Source organism: Somniosus microcephalus, chromosome 14 (assembly GCF_052327205.1).
Source record: "Somniosus microcephalus isolate GS21.2 chromosome 14, FLI_Smic_1.0, whole genome shotgun sequence".
Classification (NCBI taxonomy): domain Eukaryota; kingdom Metazoa; phylum Chordata; class Chondrichthyes; order Squaliformes; family Somniosidae; genus Somniosus; species Somniosus microcephalus.
This window is the reverse complement of record NC_141000.1, coordinates 3885912-3907816: the sequence shown is the minus strand read 5'-3', so window position 1 is coordinate 3907816 and position 21905 is coordinate 3885912. Positions and strand designations below refer to the sequence as shown.

At 47.8% G+C, this 21905-nt stretch overlaps 1 protein-coding gene across 4 annotated transcripts in view; it reads left to right on the top strand.

Moving 5' to 3' along the window:
* Nucleotides 1-21905, top strand: part of phex (phosphate regulating endopeptidase homolog, X-linked) — a 225177-nt gene that overhangs the window by 129177 nt on the left and 74095 nt on the right. For all 4 annotated transcript variants that reach the window (XM_086006138.1, XM_086006141.1, XM_086006139.1 and 1 more), the window contains 3 exons: nt 26-94; nt 9866-9982; nt 17804-17887. In XM_086006138.1, coding sequence (XP_085862264.1) covers nt 26-94; nt 9866-9982; nt 17804-17887 — 270 coding nt within the window. The remainder of the gene's footprint in view (nt 1-25; nt 95-9865; nt 9983-17803; nt 17888-21905) is intronic.

Sequence of the window (21905 nt, the reverse complement as noted above, 5' to 3'; positions counted from 1 at the left end):
ATTGTGTTTCATTACTCACAAACAGCTGGACCAAGCATCTGTGCTTCTGCCATCTCAGGAAGACTACCTGACTAACAGCACAGAGGCAGAAAGGGTGAGCCCCACTTCATCTCTGCTGTGATGGTGAAAGAATAATTGATGTTGTGAGTTGAGTCTTTTAAGGGAGAGTTGTACCTGCTTCTAATTTAAGGAGAGGATGACAAAAGGGAAGTGTGCCAGAGGACTGGTGGACAGCTAATGTGATTCCTATATTTAAAAAGGGAGATGGAACAAGTCCAGGGAACTATAGACCAGTTAACTTAACGTCAGCAGTAGGAAAGATATTGGAATCTTGACTCAAAGATGTAATAGAAAAGCATCTAGAAACTGAAAATATAAGAGTTGTCAGCATGGATTTCAAAAGGGAAGGTCATGCTTGACCAACCTTATTGAATTTTTTGATGAAGTAACAGAAAGCATAGACAAGGGTAATGTAGTAGACATAATGACCCAAAATTTGTGATTGAGGTGGATGCCTCCGACCTGTAAAAAAATCTACACATTTACCTGGTGGCCCAGGAGATACGGGGGCTTGCGATCCTGGGCCTCTCCGGGTCTGCGCGGGCAGAGACCCACGCATCCCAGGGGCGCAGGCGGTTCACAAGTGCCCCGAGATCACGTGGGCCGGCCCAACCAATAAAAGAAGGGAATCCCCATTCATACTTATGGGAGTTCCGTACGTATGGATGGAATGGGGATCATATAAAAAATACACGAACACATGAAGTAAATAAATAAATAAATTACGTATTTAAAATTAATTAAAATGCCATTTAATTAAATATTTTAAACGAAAATTTAATTTTTTGAATTTTTTTTTAACATGTTTTAACAGGGCTAAAAATAAACTTACCTTATTGGGCAGGGTTTTTAATGTGTAATTGAGTGAAAAAATGTTATTTTCCTTTTTTTTTTAAACTCTTATGCTGGTAAAAGCAGGCCTTACACCTGTTTTTACCAGGCGTAAGAATTTCATCGGCATTCAGCGGGTGGATGTTGGGCAAATAGAGCAGCTCTCCCCCCACAGAGGCCCATCTCCTGGGGATGCGGAGAATTCTTGACAGATCGCAAGTTCCGGGTTTTAGCGCATGCGTTTCGCATGCCTAAACCCGGAACGTGCGCGGCCCCTACGGGTGCGTACACACCTCATACGCACCCGTAAGGGTCGCAAAATATGGCCCAATATATTTGAGTTTTCAGAAGGCCTTCGATAAGGTACCACATAGTAGACTCATGACTAAGGTAAGAACATGAGGAGTCAAGGGACACGTAGCAGAATGGATCGCAAGCTGGCTACAAAACAGAAGCAAGAGTAGGGGTTAAAGGTAGTTATTCAGACTGGCAAAAGGTGGGAAGTGGTGTTCCACAAGGATCAGTGCTGAGACCACTGCTGTTCACTATTTACATAAATGATTTGGAATCGGGAATCGGAAGTACAATTTCAAAATATGCGGACAACACCATAGTGGGGGTATAGTTAACACTGAGGAGGACTGCGACAAAATACAGGAAGATATTAATAAACTGGCAGAATAGGTTTGTAATTGGCAAATGAACTTCAATATAGACAAGTGTGAGGTGGTACATTTTGGAAGGAAGAATAGGGAGGTCACATACTCCTTGGAAAATAAGGGGGGAAAATTTGGTTGCTTAGCGCTTCCCGTTAGTGTCCTAAGAGGGCACTAATGGGGCGTAAAGCAACCAGCATCTGGAAGCGGTGATGTTTGCGCAGTTCGCAAAATTGACCAGACATTTTGCGGCACGCTAAACACTACCACCACGATCTCCTGTGCCCGCAGATCATGACGTCAGTTGAGTGCGCAACACCCCGGTAGCGCCCCGGACCAGATATTGAATGGCGCCCCCTGCCTTACCGCCTGCCGCTAGCAACGACAGGTTGAGGGGAGCGTTTTGCAGTCGGGAAGGGACTGGGGGAAGCGCTATTTAAAGGCAGCCGCTTCCTGCCTTTTTTTGTCGGCCACATTTTTGCACCACACATTCTGAGAGAGAGAGAGAGAGACTTCTGGAGAGGTTCAACGCTGTGTGAAGGAGTTTTGGGTACTGAGCAGCACTTTGCAGGTTCATTTTGATTTGACCTTCCTTGCATCGATTTAGAAGAGACTGTGGGGGCTGCACTCTGAGCTCTTTCCCTGGGCCTCTCCATTGTTCTTTCCAGCAGATTTGATGTACAGGTCTCTCCAGGCCGAGATTCAAGGCTGCAATGAGCAGGATGTGGATGGGGAGCAAGATCGACCCTCCCCTTTAAGAACTGGCCGGCGCCAGTGTGTCTGTGTTCCATTGCTGACTGACATCACATGAGCTTCGCCCGCACTCTGAGTTAGCGCCTCGCTCCTCGGTCTTAACGCCTGAAGAGAGGTGTGTAGCGCCTGATGTAGCGCTCCAATCACCTCCAGGGGCGATAAAAGCCAAGTTTGCAGTCGGAGGCGATAATTAGCGCCAGGCACTAAACTTTGCGCCCGGCCGATAATTGCGCCCCAAACGGGGCGATACCGAATTTCTCCCCCTAAGTGTCTAAATGAGGAGTAGAGGGATCTGGGAGTACAGATACAACGATCAGTAAAAGTAGCAACACAGGTTAATAAGGCCATAAAAATGCAAACAAAACACTGGGGTTCATTTCTAGAGGGATAGAATTGAAAAGCAGAGAAGTTATGTAAAACTTGTATCGAACCTTGGTTAGACCACACTAGGAGTACTGTGAACAGTTCTGGTCTCCATATTATAAAAGGATATAGAGGCAATGGAGAGGGTGCAAAAATGATTCACTAGAATGATGCCAGAACTGAGAGATTGAACAGGCTGGGGCTCTTTTCTCTAGAAAAGCGAAGGCCGAGGGGTGACCTAATAGAGGTCTTTAAGATTATGAAGGGTTTGATAGGGTAGACGTAGAGAAGATGTTTCCACTTGTGGAGGAGACCAGAACTAGGGGCCGTCAATATAAGATAGTCACTAATAAATCCAATAGGGAATTCAGGAGAAACTTCTTTACCCAGAGAGTGGTGAGAATGTGGAACTTGCTACCACAGGGAGTGGTTGAGGCGAACAGCAAAGATGCATTTAAGGGGAAGCTGGATAAGCACACGAGGGAGAAAGGAATAGAAGGATATGTTGATGGGGTGAGATGAAGAAGGGTGGGAGGAGGCTCATGTGGAGCATAAACACCGGCTTGGCCCAGTTGGGCTGAATGGCCTGTTTCTGTGCTGTAAATACTATGCAATTCCAGCACTTGGATATTTGTGAATTGCGCGTAGAGTGGGAACAAGCTTTCACTGATCTTATTCTCCCTGATCCATTTCCACCTCCAGAATGTTGGCGCCTGCCTTCCTCTCTCATCCTCACTGTTACTACGACTCTTGTCTACATTCTGTTAACCAGGTTCCATTTCTCCCGTGTGCTCCTCACTGCCTCTATCCTACACACAAACTGCAAAGCTCTACCGCTCCGCCTTCCCGTGTTAAGTTCGACCGCCCCTTTCCTCACTGAACTCCAGGGACACACCATCCACCAGTGCATTGAATTCAAAGTTCTTCTTTATAAATGGCCTGGCACTATCCTTCTGTGCACCCTCTGCTCCTTAAACTCTGCTGTGTGCTCACCTCCCATAGCATCATCATCACCTTCAACCATATTGTCCCTTTGCACTGGAACCCCCACCCCTAAACACCCCTGCCTTGTTGCACCTCTCCTCACCTTCAAAATCCTCCTGAATCCTCCTTGAGTAAGGGGTTATAGATGCTCTTCCACTGACAGCTGCACACCCACCTCTGCCGAGAGGGTCTGGTGGATGCTGCTCTTTCCAAAGGAAGCTGTTCCACCAGACACCCAAGACCAAATGGTGTCACTACAATATCTGAATGCCTGGCTAACCCTTTGATCACCACTCCGAACACTTCTCTGCCCTCTTCTCAGGGAGACTCGTGAACTGTTTCAGGACATTTCATTACATTAAGGGTGCTATGCAAGTACAAGCTGTTGTTGTTTGTTTATAGATAGACACCATGAGGCCAACTTTCACCTTGAGGTCTAAGTGAAGCCTAAATGGTTGGGAACTGGTGCAAACTCGACCATAACGTCATCTACTAATAGCATTAATCCTCTGGTCAGAGCTCATTTACATAATTATTCACAGCACCAGGTGCACACTCAGTTGGGTACAGGGTGCACCCTAGTGGTGGGTACAGGGTGCACCCTAGTGGTGGGTACAGGGTGCACCCTCGTGGTGGGTACAGGGTGCACCCTAATGGTGGGTACAGGTGCACCCTAGTGGTGGGTACAGGGTGCACCCTAGTGGTGGGTACAGGGTGCACCCTAGTGGTGGGTACAGGTGCACCCTAGTGGTGGGTACAGGGTGCACCCTAGTGGTGGGTACAGGGTGCACCCTAGTGGTGGGTACAGGGTGCACCCTAGTGGTGGGTACAGGGTGCACCCTAGTGGTGGGTACAGGGTGCACCCTAGTGGTGGGTACAGGGTGCACCCTAGTGGTGGGTACAGGGTGCACCCTAGTGGTGGGTACAGGGTGCACCCTAGTGGTGGGTACAGGGTGCACCCTAGTGGTGGGTACAGGGTGCACCCTAGTGGTGGGTACAGGGTGCACCCTAGTGGTGGGTACAGGGTGCACCCTAGTGGTGGGTACAGGGTGCACCCTAGTGGTGGGTACAGGGTGCACCCTAGTGGTGGGTACAGGGTGCACCCTAGTGATGGGTACAGGGTGCACCCTAGTGGTGGGTACAGGGTGCACCCTAGTGGTGGGTACAGGGTGCACCCTAGTGGTGGGTACAGGGTGCACCCTAGTGATGGGTACAGGGTGCACCCTAGTGGTGGGTACAGGGTGCACCCTAGTGGTGGGTACAGGGTGCACCCTAGTGGTGGGAGGGGAAAATTGTGTGCAAGTGAAATTTAACGGGAGAATGCCACATTAGGGGGACAAACGCTCTGAAAGCTTTTGGGGAGCCTCGAGCCTCTCAACCTGGTGCGAAGCTAGGAGCTGTGGGAGTGCAGCGTAGATTTATCAGAATGATATTGGGGCTAAAAGGGTTAAATTATGAGGACAGGTTGCATAGAGTAGGCTTGTATTCCCTCGTGTACAGAAGATTAAGGGGAAACTTAATTGAGGTGTTTAAGATGATTAAAGGAATTGATACGTTCGATAGAGAGAAACTATTTCCCCTGGTGGGGGAGTCCAGAACAAGGGGGCAACACCTTACAAATAGAGCTAGGCTGTTCGGGGGTGATGTCAATAAATACTTCTTCACACAAAGGGTAGTGGGAATCTGGAACTCTTTTCCCCAAAAAGCAGCTGAGGCTGGGGGTCAATCGAAAACTTCAAAATTGTGATTGATAGATTTTTGTTACCCAAAGGTATTAAGGGTTACGGAACCAAGGCGGGTAGATTGAGGTAAGATACAGACCAGCCATGTTCTAATTGAATGGCGGAACAGGCTTGAGGGGCTGAATGGCCTACTCCTGTTCCTATATTCCTATAACCCATTACCATAAATCTGTACATTAGCAAAATACTGCAGATGCTGGAAATCTGAAATAACAACAGAAAATGTTGGAAACACTCAGCAGGCCAGACAGCATCCGTGGAGAGAGAAACAAAGTTACATAAGAACATAAGAAATAGGAGCAGGAATAGGCCAATCGGCCCCTCGAGCCTGCTCCGCCATTCAATAAGATCATGGCTGATCTGATCCTAACCGCCAATCCACCATCACAGAACCATCTCCTGAATCTAACAGAATTGGACACACGAAACAGGAGCAGGATCAGGCTACACGGCCCCTGGGCCCGCTCCGCTACCCACAGGGCCATGTCCGATCCGAACCTAGACTCATGTCCAAATTCCTGCCCGCTCCCTGTAACCCTTAATTCCCTTTACTTCTAGGAAACTGTCTATTTCTGTTTTAAATTTATGTAATGATGTAGCTTCTACAGCTTTTTGGGGCAGCATATTCCATGGACCTACCACCCTCTGAGTGAAGTAGTTCCTCCTCATCTCAGTTTTGAAAGAGCAGCCCCTTATTCTAAGACTATGCCCCCTAGTTCTAGTTTCACCCATCATCGGGAACATCCTCCCCGCATCCACCCGATCCAACTCATTTCACAATCTTTTAGGTTTCAATAAGATCGCCTCTCATTCTTCTGAACTCCAATGAGTAGAGTCCCAATCTACTCGACCTCTCCTCATATGTCCATCCCCTCATCCCCGGGATTAACCGAGTGAACCTTCTTTGTACTGACTCGAGAGCAAGTATGTCTTTTCTTAAGTATGGACACCAAAACTGTACGCAGTATTCCAGGTGCGGTCTCACCAATACCTTGTACAACTGAAGCAATACCTCCCTATTTTTATATTCTATCCCCCTAACAATGAAAGCCAACATTCCATTGGCCTTCTTAATCACTTGCTGCACCTGCATACTAACCTTTTGAGTTTCGTGCACCAGGACCCCCAGATCCCTTTGTACTTCAGCACTTTCCAGTTTCTTGCCATTAAGATAATAACTTGCTCTACGATTTTTCCTGCCAAAGTGCATAACCTCACACTTTCCAGTATTGTATTCCATCTGCCAAATCTCTGCCCACTTACTTAGCCTGTCTATGTCCCCTTGCAGGTTTTTTATGTCCTCCTCACTCACTACTTTCCCTCCCATCTTAGTATGTTAACATAAATTAACATAAATCTGCAGACAGTGATGGGGCAGTGCAGCATCCAATCCCCTGTTTGAGGGCTACTTAAAGGAAGGTTGAGCCACGTGAGGAGGGTTCCCATGATACCATTCCCATAGGTCAGATGCCAGCATTGTGCCATGTCTGCACGGAGGTGGAGCCAGGATTTGGGCCTCTGACTGTTAGCGTCCCTATGTGTCCCAGCCCCATGCTGCATTGCGGCCCCAGGTGCCTCTTGCAGGAGACGGCACAGAACTGCATCTGCTGACCCAGCCCCGGGAGTAGCTAGGTCCCCAGGCTGGTGCGCCAGGGCCTGAGGGAATGGTTGGTGGCGTTTTGGTGGGTGTGACCAGGGCAACGCTGGCTCCTGATTTCCCCCCCACCTCCGGCAGTCCACCGTTTATGTAGTGCAGACTGCGCTTTGGGTGCTCCTGAAGAACCATCCAGCATAACGATCAGCCAGGCATTCGGATATTGTAGTGACGCCATCTGGTGGTCCCACTTCCTTTGGCAAAAGGGACCTCCAGCGGCCCGTCTGGGAGATGTGAGTCTGGGTGTCAGCGAGAGGACATGGATGTCTCCTTGGATTGGTGTGACCTGAGGAGCGAACCTCCACGAGTCTTCCTCTCCTGACGGCCACTCCCATTGCTCCACCGCAGACCCAACCGGAAAACTCACTGGGCTAACCAAAAAAATAGGTGATAATTAGGCGGAACTGAGTTTGCCTAATTTGTGTCAGCCATGGCTCAGTTGGTAGCACTCTCGCCTCTGAATCAGAGGTATGTGTGTTCAAGTTCCACTCCAGGACTCGAGCACAAAATCTAGGCTGAGAATTCAGTTCAGTACTGAGGGAGTGCTGCACTGTCAGAGGTGCCGTCTTTCAGATGAGACGTTCCACCGAGTCCCTGTCTACCCCATCAGGCAGCACGGTGGCATAGTGGTTAGCACTGTTGCCTCACAGCGCCAGGGACCCGGGTTCAAATCCGGCCTCGGGTGACTGTCTGTGTGGAGTTTGCACATTCTCCCCGTGTTTGTGTGGGTTTTCTCCGGGTGCTCCGGTTTCCTCCCACAGTCCAAAGATGTGCGGGTTAGGTTGATTGGCCATGATAAAAAAAATTGACCCTTAGTGTTAGGGGGGATTAAATATGTGGGGTTATGGGGATAGGGCTTGGGTGGGATGGCTGTCAGTGTAGGGACCGGGTGCTAGGGTTTGGATGATCAGCCATGATCTCGTTGAATGGCGGAGCAGGCTCGAAGGGCTGAATGGCCTACTCCTGCTCCTATCTTCTATGTTTCTATGACGTAAAAGACCCCATGGCACTATTCGAAGAGGAGCAGGGGAGTTGTCCCAGTGTCATGGTCAACAATTATCCCTCAACCAACACCTAAAACGGATTATCTGGTCATTTATCTCGTTACTGTTTGTGGGAGCTTGCTGTGCGCAAATTGGCTGCCGCATTTCTTACATCACAACAGTGTCTACACTTCAAAAGTGCTTAATTGGCTGTAAAGCGCTTTGGGACATCCAGAGGATGTGAAAGGTGCTATATAAATGCAAGTTCTTTCTTTTATTTAGAGCTCTGTTGCTCCCATATTCTGCAGCCTATTTTGGGGCATAACCGAGATAGAAATCAGCCCCAATTCCAGACAAGTCTTGTAACATGTTTGACGGAAAGGCAGAAGAACGCATCAGTGTAAAAATCTCAACTTATGCAGCTGCCTTGGCTACAGCCGCACACTTTCCCCTCTCAGAGGCAAAAGGCCAAAGTTACTACAAGATCCACTGGATTCCCTGCCAGGGTAGCTCGCACCAACAGCCTTCTCATTGCCAATAAAACACCAGGGCTAATTTTTCAAAATCCTAATAGGTGGGAAATCATGGGTGGGGTGGGGCTACCTCTTATCTTCTGCTCTCTGCTCCGGTCAAACTGGTAGGTTGTTTGCATCCTCCTTAAAATTAATCCTAAAATCAATATACACATCAATCCATCTATCCAAAATCAACCCTACTGTTTGCTACATAAATCAAAATATACACATTCGTTCATCCATCTATCTACCCATACAAACAGAATGAAGTCCCAAAACAAGAGTGCTATGATTTATGCTATCGCAACTATTTAGGGCAAAACCTTTGTACAGTGGGTGAGGAGGATATGGGGTGAGCTTATTGAAGTGTTTAAAAAAAAAAAATAATGAGGGGAATTCACAGGGTAGAGAGAGGATGATTCTTCCCTCCAGTCAGAACATCCAGAGGGAAGGGACAGAATCTTACAATTCAAACAGTTAGAAGGAAAGACCTCGTACAGAGAACTGAGAGTGTGAAACACACTGCTTCAGAAGCTCATAGCTAAAAAGTCAGTTGAAATACTTAAAAGGGAGGTGTATGCTCAGGAAGTGAAGGTATTGAATGATGCGGAGAAAAGGCTGGAGTCATGTGGATGGCAGGTTCCCGTCCCTGAAGGGCACCGTTGAACCAGTGGGGTTTAACGATAATCCAACACCTTCATGGTCATTTTTTTCTGGTGCCAGTCCACATTAGCAGATTTCTTGAATTCAGTTTCATAACCGCAACTTGCATTAATATAGCGCCTTTAACATAGTAAAATGCCCCAAGGCGCTTCACAGGAGCGTTAAATTTGACACCGAACCACATAGAGGTATTGGGACAGGTGACCAAAAACTTGACCGGAGAGGTAGGTTTAAGGAGCGTCTTACAGGAGGAGAGAGAGGTAGAGAGGCGGAGGTTTATGGGGGGATTTGGAGCCTAGACGGCTGAAGGCACAGCCGCCAATGGTGGAGCGATAAACATCGGGGATGCGCAAGGCCAGTATTGGAGGAACGCAGAGTTCTCGGAGGGTTGTAGGGTTGGAGGAGGTTACAGAGATAGGGAGGGGCGAGGCCGTGAAGTTATTTAAACAGTAGTGGGCCGATTTTTCACTTCCTAACCCACACGATCTGCAGTGCCCCAACGTGGACCTGGTTAAGATGGACTAGGGACCAAACCTGAGGCTTTCCTGGTCTGTGTGGCCCATGGTCTGTATGGATGAAGCTGCCATCTGGTCAGGCAGTGATAGATCTAATGTGAGGTGTGGAGCTCTCTGAATGATTCTCTCTGGCACTCTTTCTCTAGTCCCGACGTGCCCTGCTGAAGCTGATGATGGACATTGCCGTTCTCCTGGGAGCTAACACCACCACAGCGCAGGCTGACATGGAAACCGTGCTGGAGTTTGAGACTAAGGTGGCTGAGGTCAGTGAAACAGCACATCATCCAATAATTTGCCAGCAGACTTTTCCGGGTAGTTTAGATGTACATCGGAAACATTTCGTGCTTTTTCTAAAAATACAAAGTAGTATAGAAGTGATGATAACTCCATTGTTTGAATTGGAAAAGTAGCTAATACATTACACATTACATGTTACTTGATACCCTTAGCACATTACACTCGTTACAGGGCACCTTTAGCACATGGGGGTTATTTTGGTGAAAGGGTTAAATGGGTGCTGTGCTAATAAGTCACACCTGTTTGAAAGTCTGGTTTTAGCCCGCAATTTTGGTCCAAATTGCTGATTAACATAATTTGAACTTGCCTGGAGGCGCTAAAACAGGCACCTGCAGGTTTAGTACTCAAGCGCTGATTAGAAGCAATTTTTGTGGAGCAGTATATGTAGCCTCCACGCACCCACCCACTTCCACTGAAGGTGTGGAGTGCGCTGGCTGACACACAGCTGCAGGTTTCAGGATGGAGGGAGACTGAGGGAGAGTGCGCACCAATTCTCGGACACGGCATTGGCGGTCCTGGTGGAGGAGGTCCAGAGGAGAAGAACAGATGGTGGTTGGAGAAAGCGCAGGAGATCCAGCAACTAGCCGACAACCATGACGTGCGTGGATTCTTTACCGCAGTCAAGACCATCTACGGCCCAAGCACCCAAGGTCCTACATCACTGCGGGCCAAGAACGGAGAGATACTCATCAAGGACAGAGAGACAGTCAGTGCCCACTGGAAGGAGCACTTCAAAGATCTCCTTAACCGAGACTCTGTCTTCGACGCGAGTGTCCTCAACTCCATCCCGTAGCATGCGACCCGTCACCATCTCAGCACAACCCCAGCACGGCATGAAGTTGAAAAGGCCATCCAACAACTGAAGAACAACAAGGCCTCAGGAGCAGATGGAATCCCTGCCGAGGCACTAAAGCATGGTGGAGAAGCACTACTGGTGCGAATTCATGAACTCATTTCTCTTATCTGGAAGGAGGAGAGCATGCCAGGGGATCTCAGAGACGCCGTAATTGTGACCATCTTCAAGAAAGGTGACAAGTCCGATTGCGGTAATTACAGAGGAGTTTCCCTGCTGTCTGCCACAGGGAAAGTCATCGCAAGGATCCTCCTCAATCACCTTCTCCCAGTGGCCGAAGAGCTCCTCCCAAAGTCGCAGTGCGGATTCCTCCCACTAAGGGGCACAATGGACATGATCTTCACCGCACGTCAATTACAAGGGAAATGCAGGGAACAGCACCAACCGCTCTACATGGCCGCCTTTGACCTCACAAAGGCCTTCGACACTGTCAACCATGAGGGATTATGGAGTGTCCTCCTCAAATTCCGCTTCCCTCAAAAGTTTGTCACCATCCTCCGCCTGCTTCATAACGACATGCAAGCCGTGATCCTGACCAACGGTTCCACCACAGACCCAATTCACGTACGGACCGGGGTCAAGCAAGGTTGTGTCATCGCACCAACGCTCTTCTCGATCTTCCTGGCTGCAATGCTCCATCTCACCCTCCGTAAGCTCCCCGCTGGAGTGGAGCTAATTTACAGAACAAATGGGAAACTGTTCAATCTCCATCGCCTCCAGCCCAGATCCAAGGTCATCCCATCCTCTGCCGTCGAGTTACAGTATGCAGACGATGCTTGCGTCTGCGCTCACTCTGGTCGAACTCCAAACCATCGTCAACACCTTCACCGAAGCATACGAGAGCATGGGCCTTACACTAAACATCCGTAAGACAAAGGTCCTCTACCAACTTGCCCCCGCCACACAGTACTGCCCCCCCGATTATCAAAAGCCACGACAAGGCCTTGGAAAACGTGGACCACTTTCCATACCTCGGGAGCCTACTGTTAACAAGGGCAGACGTCGATGACGAAGTCCAACACCGCCTTCAGTGTGCCAGTGTAGCCTTCGGTTGCCTGAGGAAGAGAGTGCTTGAAGACCAGGACCTCAAACCCAGCACTAAGCTCATGGTCTACAGAGCAGCAGTAATACCCGCCCTGCTGTATGCCTCAGAGGCATGAACCATGCACAGCAGGCACCTCAAAGCACTGGAGAGGTACCACCAACGTTGCCTTCGCAGGATCCTGCAAATCCATTGGCAGGATAGGCGCACCAACGTCAGTGTTCTTGCTCAGGCCAACATCCCCAGCATTGAAGCTTTGACCGCGCTCAATCAGCTGTGATGGACGGGTCACATCGTCCGCATGCCCGATACGAGATTCCCAAAACAAGCGCTCTACTCGGAGCTCCGACATGGCAAGAGAGCCCCAGGTGGGCAGAGGAAACGGTTCAGGACACCCTCAAAGCCTCCTTGAAAAAGTGCAACATCCCCACCGACACCTGGGAATCCCTGGCCCAAGACCGCACAAAGTGGAGGAGAAGCATCCGGGAAGGCGCCGAACACCTCGAGTCTATTCGCCGGGAGCAAGTGGAAGCCAAGTGCAAGCAGCGGAAGGAGCGCACGTCAACCCAAGCACCCCTTCAACCACCATCTGTCCTACCTGTGACAGAGATTGTAGGTCCCGCATTGGACTCATCAGTCACCTGAGAACTCATTTTTAATGTGGAAGCAAGTCATCCTCGGTTCCGAGGGACTGCCTAAGAAGAAGACGGCTCCTAGTCTGGTCTAACCAAGGTTCAATACAATTTTAACATAACTTCTCTGCTTTTCAATTCTATCTCTCTAGAAATGAACCCCAGTGCTTGGTTTGCTTTTTTTAATGGCCTTATTATCCTGTGTCGCTACTCTTAGTGATTTGTGTATCTGTACCCCAGATCCCTTTGCTGCTCTTCCCCATTCAGACTCTCATAATTCAAGCATTATGTGATCTCCTTATTCTTCCTACCGAAATGCACCACTTCAACACTTATCTATATTGAAGTTCATTTGCCAATTACATGCCCATTCTGCAAGTTATTTTGTTGCATTCTTTCTTGCATTAACTACACCTCCCTCAATTTGGTATCATCCACAAAATTTGATATTGTACTTCTGATAGAAACATAAACATAGAAACATAGAAGATAGGAGCAGGAGTAGGCCATTTGGCCCTTCGAGCCTGCTCCGCCATTCAACGAGATCATGGCTGATCATCCAAACCCTAGCACGTAGTCCCTACACCGACAACCATCCCACCCAAGCCCTATCCCCGTAACCCCACGTATTTAATCCCCCCTAACATTAAGGGCCAATTTTTATCATGGCCAATCAACCTAACCTGCGCATCTTTGGACTGTGGGAGGAAACCGGAGCACCCGGAGGAAACCCACGCAAACACGGGGTGACTGTCTGTGTGGAGTTTGCACAGTCACCCGAGGCCGGATTTGAACCCGGGTCCCTGGCGCTGTGAGGCAACAGTGCTAACCACTATGCCACCGCTATTCCCGAGTCCAAATCATTAATGTAAATTGTGAACAACAGTGGTCCCAGCACCGATCCATGTGGAACCCCACTTAGAATCATAGATTGGTTACAGCATGGAAGAAGGCCATTCGGCCCGTCGAGCCCGAGCTGACTCTCTGCTAGTCCCACTCCCTCGCCCTTTCCCCGTAGTCCTGCAATTTTTTTTCCTTCAGATACTTATCCAACTCCCTTTTGAAAGATAAGATTGAGTCTGCCTCCACCACCCTTTCAGGCAGTGCATTCCAGATCCTAACCACTTGCTGCGTAAAAACGTTTTTTCTTACGTCGCCTTTGGTTCTTTTGCCAATCACCTTAAATCTGTGCCCTCTGGTTCTCGACCCTTCCGCCAATGGGAACAGTTTCTCTCTATCTACTCTGTCCAGACCCCTCATGATTTTGAGCACCTCTATCAAATCTCCTCTCAACCTTCTCTGCTCTAAGGAGAACAACCCAGTTTCTCCAGTCTATCCACGTAACTGAAGTCCCTCATCCCTGGAATCATTCTTGTAAATTTTTTCTGAACCTTCTCTAAGGCCTTCACGTCCTTCCTAAAGTGCGGTGCCCAGAATTGGACACAATACCCCAGATGGGGCCGAACCAGTGTTTTATACAGGTTCATCATAATTTCCACACTTTTGTACTCTATATCTCTGTTTATGAAGCCCAGGATCCCGTAAGCTTTTTCAACTGCTTTCTCAACCTGCCCTGCCTCCTTCAACGATTTGTGCACACATACCCCCAGGTCTCTCTGTTCATGCACCCCCTTTAGCATTGTACCCTTTAGTTTATATTGCCTCTCCTCGTTCTTTCTGCCAAAATGTATCACTTTGCGTTTTTCTGCATTAACTTTCATCTGCCACGTGTCCGCCCATTCCACCAGCCTGTCTATGTCTTCCTGAAGTTTATCACTCTCCTCCTCACTGTTCACTATACTTCCAAGTTTTGTGTCATCTGCAAATTTTGAAATTGTGCCCTGTACACCCACGTCCAAGTGATTAATATATATCAAGAAAAGCAGTGGTCCTAGAACAACTCCTCAGATAATGAAGCAGTCCATGCCCGCATGCAACAAGACCTGGACAACGTTCAGGCTTGGGCTGATAAGTGGCAGGTAACATTCGCGCCACAGAATTGCCAGGCAATGACTATCTCCAACAAGCGAGAGTCTAACCACCTCCCCATGACATTCAATGGCATTACCATCGCCGAATCCCCCACTATCAACATCCTGGGGGTCACCATTGACCAGAAACTTAACTGGACCAGCCACATAAATACTGTGGCAACAAGAGCAGGTCAGAGGCTGGGTATTCTGCGGCGAGTGTCTCACCTCCTGACTCCCCAAAGCCTTTCCACCATCTACAAGGCACAAGTAAGGAGTGTGATGGAATACTCTCCACTTGCCTGGATGAGTGCAGCTCCAACAACACAAGAAGCTTGACACCATCCAGGACAAAGCAGCCCGCTTGATTGGCACCCCATCCACCACCTTAAACATTCACTCCCTCCACCACTGGCTTACCGTGGCTGCAGTGTGTACCATCTACAAGATGCACTGCAGCAACTCGCCAAAGCTTCTTTGGCAGCACCTCCCAAACCCGCGACCTCTTCCACCTAGAAGGACAAGGGCAGCAGGCGCATGGGAACACCACCACCTCCAAGTTCCCCTCCCAGTCACACACCATCCTGACTTGGAAATATATCGCTGATCCTTCAGCGTCGCTGGGTCAAAATCCTGGAACTCGCTACCTAACCTGGAGTACCTTCACCACACAGACTGCAGCGATTCAAGAAGGCGGCTCACCACCACCTTCTCGAGGGCAATTAGGGATGGGCAATAAATGCTGGCCTTGCCAGCGACACCCACATCCCATAAACTAATAAACATTTTTTTTAAACGACCCCTGGGGAACACCATTATATTCCTTCCTCCAGTCCAAAAAACAACCGTTCACCACTACTCTCTGTTTCCTGTCACTTAGCCAATTCCGTATCCATGCTGCCACTCACTGTCCCTTTTATTCCATGGGCTTCAACTTTGCTGGCCAGCCTATGACGTGGCACTTTATCGAACGCCTTTTGGAAATCCATGTACACTACGTTAACCACATTGCCCTCATCAACCCTCTCTGTTACCTCATCAAAACACTTCCCACCTTTTGCCAGTCTGAGTGACTACCCTTAACCTCTCTGTGTTGTATTTTGTAGCCAGCATGTGATCCATACTACACATTAGATGATACTCTTAACACACTACACGCTACATGTTACATGATACCATAACACTCTACACGCTACATGTTACACAATATCCTTAACTTGCTATGTAAGTTATATTTTACACAATGTACATGACACTTTACATAACACACATTATACGTGTTACACATTACACAATGCAAAAAACAATGCACTTTATACAATACGTTACAGTATGCAATTTACACAAATATTACAAAGTACACTTACACAATACATGTTACATAATATGCACAAAATGCACAAATCCTGTCATCTGCTCACATTCATTTTCAGCCTGATTTGTATGACACAGATTTAACGGTACAAAACTGAAACTACACTGTACAGATAGTAAAGCCCTCTTTGGTGTGTGTCGTATAGTGTGTATTGTGTTGTGTGTGTTGGCTAATGGGTATTCCAGGAGATCACATGGTTTTTAGAGGGGTGGGGTGGGGGGTGTATATATTGTGATACACATGCAAGGTATCACAATCGTGTGGGTCAGGTTGGATGAATTAGAGGGCCTTTACCTGTCCGTCATTGTTCGTATGTGTGTATACTGTGTCTTGTACGTCTAAGTTGAAGGATATTTGTGATATGCTTGCCTGAGTCATCTGCCTGCTGAAAGGTCCCATTGAGTAGCTGTAACTTGGCAGCTCCTTTAAGTGTGCCACCTTCTGCACCTGGTCCAAGATCCTGTGGGTGCTGCCCATAGCTGCCATCTCCTTTCCCTGGGAAGAGGGTGTTGCAGTGCCAAACAGGACATCCCTTATTGCATTAAACTCTTGCAGCAACACCTCCAGTTCACCATCCTGCAAATGACATTCACTCACCCACAGATCGCCATATCTTCTTCTCATCTATTTTACTTGGCCACCTGCAGCTTTATGTCCCACCACATTTAGCCACCATTAAGGAGCTATCTTCTCGTTAAATGTTTGCTGCAGCCCTTTAATAGCTCCAGCAGCACGTTGAATTCCGAATTCCACGCTCACCTCCCCCGCTGTGTTGATCTACCAGTGGCAGGTACACTCCAGGCCGGGAGCACGTGTAATTAGGCTGAGCCCAGACGTTTTACTGAGGTCAGCTATGCTTCATGGGCAGGGGTCTTGCTCACTGCACTCTGACAGTGCTGTCCAAGCAAAGCCTTGCATATAATGTGCATCACGCTATCAGAAGAATGAATTTCATGACCTCAGGACGCTCCAAAGTGCTTTATAACCAATTAAGTACTTTTGAAGGGTAGTTGCTGTTGCAGTGTAGGACACGCGGCAGCCAATTTGACAGCAAGATCCGACAAACAGCAATGTGATAAATGACCAGATAATCTTTTTTAATGGTGTTGATTGAGGGATAAATATTGGCCAGGACACCGGAGAGAACTCCCCTGCTCTTCTTCGAAATAGCGCTGTGGGATCTTTTACATCCACCTGAGAGAGCAGATGAGGCCTCGGTTTATACATCGCGTACCTCAGGAGATATACACCACGTACTATAGGAGACATACGCCACGTAGCACAGGAGCTATATGGCACAAACCATGGGTGATGTACATCGCATACCATCGGAGATATTTACTGCGTAATGTGGGGAATATATACTACATTCCATGGGCGATATACACAGCGTACCGCGGGGGATATACGCTACGTACCACGGGAGATATAAACCATTTATCACTGGGGAAATACAGCAACTACCACAGGGGATGCACACCACATTCTGTGGGAGATTTACATCTCCTTCCACGGGACATGTACAACTCGTACCACGGGAGACATACACCGTGTAATATGGGGGACATACTACACATTCCGCGGGGGATACACACTGCATACCATAGGAGAGATACACCACGTACCTCAGGAGATATACACCACATAACACTGGGGAAATACTGCCTTTCCTCTGTCATCCACATCCCAAGAGCAAATTCATAAAAAGTCAAACCCTTATTGTTTCCTGTTACATTTTACACTAATTGCAAAACAACGTTCATTGATGGTGTAACTTCACAGTGTCGATACAAAGCACACAGGTGTCTCCAGTATTTATTCACACAAATGGTAGTGATCTTTGAGAACTTTGTATTGATTGTGCTGTGTCTGAGTGGACTGCTGGTTACAGTTTCATACTATTTACTCATTGCAGATCCTGATTCCACACAGCAACAGGACCAATGAGGCTCTTTACAATAAGCTCACTGTACGCAACTTGCAAAACACCATTCCACAGGTATGTGAGGAATAATCAATAATGATTTAGTACTGATGCCCTGATACTGTTTTACATGGCAGTGGGAATTTGGCAGGGAAAGGGTTCAAATGTGCTTGCATCTTTTTTTCAAATCACAAATGTTCAATTTACCAAACCACTGTCGTTCGCATTCCTGACTGGTGTGGTCAGGCATGGAGTCCTGTCCTCCACGATCAGTCCCTAAACTCCAGGCAACAACTGAATTCCTCAGCTTCATCACCTGCCAGACTGGCTCACGCCAAGGGCTGAATCTTACCGGCACTGCGAGTGCGAGTTTGGGGGCGGATCCGCTGTCAAAATGACAGTGATTGACAGCAGGGCAGAAGTCTGCTCTGAACCCGCCTCCTTGTCAGTTTCCCAAGTGCCGGCTCCGCCTGCGGTTTGCAGAACCGGCACTAAGCGACGGGTCAGGCAATTGAGATACTTAAGAAGCTGCTTAAAGGTATTTAATAACATTTTACCAGGTCCTAACGATATTTCAATGTTTTTACGAGGTTCCCGGCGCTCGGGGATCACGTCGGGTAAGTGTGTCGGATTCTGACTCTGTATTGCTGTGAGTAGTTGACAGCTGCAAAAGTGGTATAAAAGCTACCATTTCGCAGCTGTTCAATTTCCAATCTTAGAGGCTGGAGCCTTCAGGATTTGGAATACACTTTTCAGCTTTATGGAGGTTTGAAGTGTTTGGAGTAAACTCTCTATCCAGTGTCTCCTCCTTGGAGCAACCTCTCTCGCCACTGACAGATCGCTTCTGTCATCTCAACTTCAGCTGCCAGCTATTCCATCAGCATCGGTGCCCTTGAAAAAATCTCACCTTGGACCTCAGAATCCCACCACGATCAGCCCCAACACCAACACCAACATCAACAGGCACACCAACATCACCAACAACAACCTTCTTCGCAATCACCTGAAGCTGCACAGGACACAGGGCATCAGCACCCGACCACATTGCTGCCCGGGAGGCCAGGGATGGCCTCACCATGGCCAGATTTACTTCTCTTGATGCTGTACATGATGCACCAGGTTGGCACCATGCCACACCAGTACCATAAAGCATCCCTACAATATCCTTTCACACTCGTCACCATTGCGGGGGGTACTGTTATGTCTCACCATTCACTAACTCACTAAGCTACTTCCAAAGGTGCACACAAATCTGTCCAAGAAGGCAAAGTGTTGAAAATAAAGATTTCAATGTTTGACAGCTCATTAACATGAACATTGCATAAAACACACAAGTGTCAACCTTGTGTGTTGTTAGTTGGTACAATTGGATGAGGGTGAGAGTGAGGGGTTGTTAGTTGGTACAATTGGACGAGGATGAGGGTGAGAGTGAGGGGTTGTTAGTGAGAAGGGGAAGTGATAATGTAGAGAGGGATGGGTGGAGGTGCAAGGTACATTTGTGTGAGTAAGGATGTGCAGGAGTAGGATCAGGAAGGCAGAGTGATGGGGATGTGATGAGTGGCACAGCAGGATGAGGTTGAGTGTGGCTTTGCAGTAACGTTTCGTGATCTACTGAGATCATTGAAAAGTTTGTACCACTGCAGCCTGGTCCTCCTGACCACATCCCTGCTTGGGTCCTCCTGTGCATTGTGCAACCAGGCTGCGTTGGTGTCCTGGGGAGGTGTCTTCTGCCCATTGGAATGTAAGAGAACCTCCCTGCGTGCTGTGACTCCCTCCATAAGCATATGGAGGGAGTCATGGAAGAGCCTTGGTGCAGCCGTGCACCTTTGTGCAGTCATTGTCAGTGTTTGCAGCACCTCAATGCTGCAGAACACTGACAGCACCACTGTCAAAATCAATTTGGACATGGCCCCTTTAAGGAACCAACTGATGACGCATCATCAAATGATGTCATAAGACCCGCTTCCTATTAATTGGCTGAGAACCTCGCAGGGTGGGCTTAAGAAGCTCTATTAACGTAAAATCTTGTTGGACGCCCGGATTGAGACAGCTGTGAGGTCTCCACACACCATGGATGTTGCCCGCCCCAAGTGTTTTAATAGAACTTCGTGTCAATACACAGGACATGTAACTGAAGGCAGTCATAACAGACACGTACCAGAAATAATGGGGAACCAAGAGTCTAATGAGAGTGAGGAGCTTAAAATAATTAATATTAGTAAAGAAAATGTACTGGAGAAATTAATGGGACTAAAAGCCGACAAATCCCCTACATCCTAGGGTTCTAAAAGAGGTGGCTGCAGAGATAGTGGATGCATTGGTTGTGATCTTCCAAAATTCCCTAGATTCTAGAATGGTCTCTACTGCATCTTGACCGAACAGTAATGAATAGAGGAGACGGAATGTACCTTTTACTATTTATTGAGTAAATGGGTGGACATTACAGCACATTGTCTGCATGGCAGAACCTGAAACTGAAAGTGAAAGACAAGTAAAACCGAGCCCCCCAGCACCCCCTTCAGGTAACACCCGGGAACTGGGACAAACTTAATTGAAGCAAAACTCAAAACACAACAGTCTCAGTGGATTGGAAGGTCGCAAATGTAACCCTGCTATTCAAGAAAGGAGAGAGAGAAAAAACAGGGAACTACAGGCCAGTTAGCCTGACATCAGTTGTCGGGAAAATACTGGAATCCATTATTAAGGAAGGGGTAACAGGGCACTTAGAAAATCATAATATGATTAGGCAGAGTCAACATGGTTTTTTGAAAGCGAAATCGTGTTTGACAAATCTGTTAGAGTTTTCTGAGGATGTAACTTGCAGGGTAGATAAAACGGAACCAGTGGATGTAGTATATTTGGATTTTCAAAAGGCATTCGATAAGGTGCCACACGAAAGGTTGATACACAAGATAAGGGCTCATGGGATGGGAGTAATATACAGTATTAGTATGGATAGAGGATTGGTTAAAGGACAGAAAACAGAGAGTAGGAATTAACGGATCATTTTCCAGTTGGCAGGCTGCAGCTAGTGGGGTGCCACAAGGATCAGTGTTGGGGCTCAGCTATTTACAATCTATATTAATGACTTAAATGAAGGGACCGAGTGTAATGTATCCAAGTTTGCTGATGATACAAAGCTAGGTGGGACAGTAAGCTGTGAGGAGAACACAGAGTCTGCAAAGGGATATAGATAGACTGAGTGAGTGGGCAGTAAGGTGGCAGATGGAGTATAATGTGGGGAAATGTGAGGTTATTCACTTTGGTAGGAAGAATAGAAAAACAGAATATTTTTTAAATGGTGAGAAACTATTAAATGTTGGTGTTCCGAGGGATTTGAGTGTCCTTGTACACAAAACACAGAAAGTTAACATGCAGGAATAGGAAGGCAAATGGCATGTTGGCCTTTATTGCAAGGGGGTTGGAGTATAAGAGTAAGGAAGTCTTGCTGCAATTGTACAGGGCCTTGGTGAGACCACACCGGGAGTACTGGGCACAGTTTTGGTCTCTGTATCTAAGGAAGGATTTACCTGCCTTGGAGGCGGTGCAACGAAGGTTCACTAGATTGATTCCTGGGATGAGAGGGTTCTCCTATGAGGAGAGATTGAGTAGAATCGGACGATATTCTCAGGAGTTTAGAAGAATGAGAGGTGATCTCATTGAAACATAAGATTCTGAGAGGGTTTGATGGGGTAGATGCTGAGAGGCTGTTTCCCCCTGGCTGCAAAGTCAAGAACCAGGGTCACAGTCTCAGGATAAGGGGTCGGCCATTTAGGACTGAGATGAGGAGAAATTGCTCCACTCAGAGGGTTGTGAGTCTTTTAAATTCTTTACCCCAGAGAGCTGTGGATTCTCAGCTGTTGAGTATATTCAAGGCTGAGATCGATAGATTTTTTTGACAGTAAGGGACTCGAGGGATATGGGGATCGGGTGGGAAAGTAGAGTTGAGGTCGAAGATCAGCCATGATCTTATTGAATGGCGGAGCAGGCTCGAGGGGCCGAATGGCCTACTCCTGCTCCTATTTCTTATGTTCTTAGGTACATTGGACCGTGCTGCACCCTCAGGAATCACTGCTCTCCATTCAACATCACA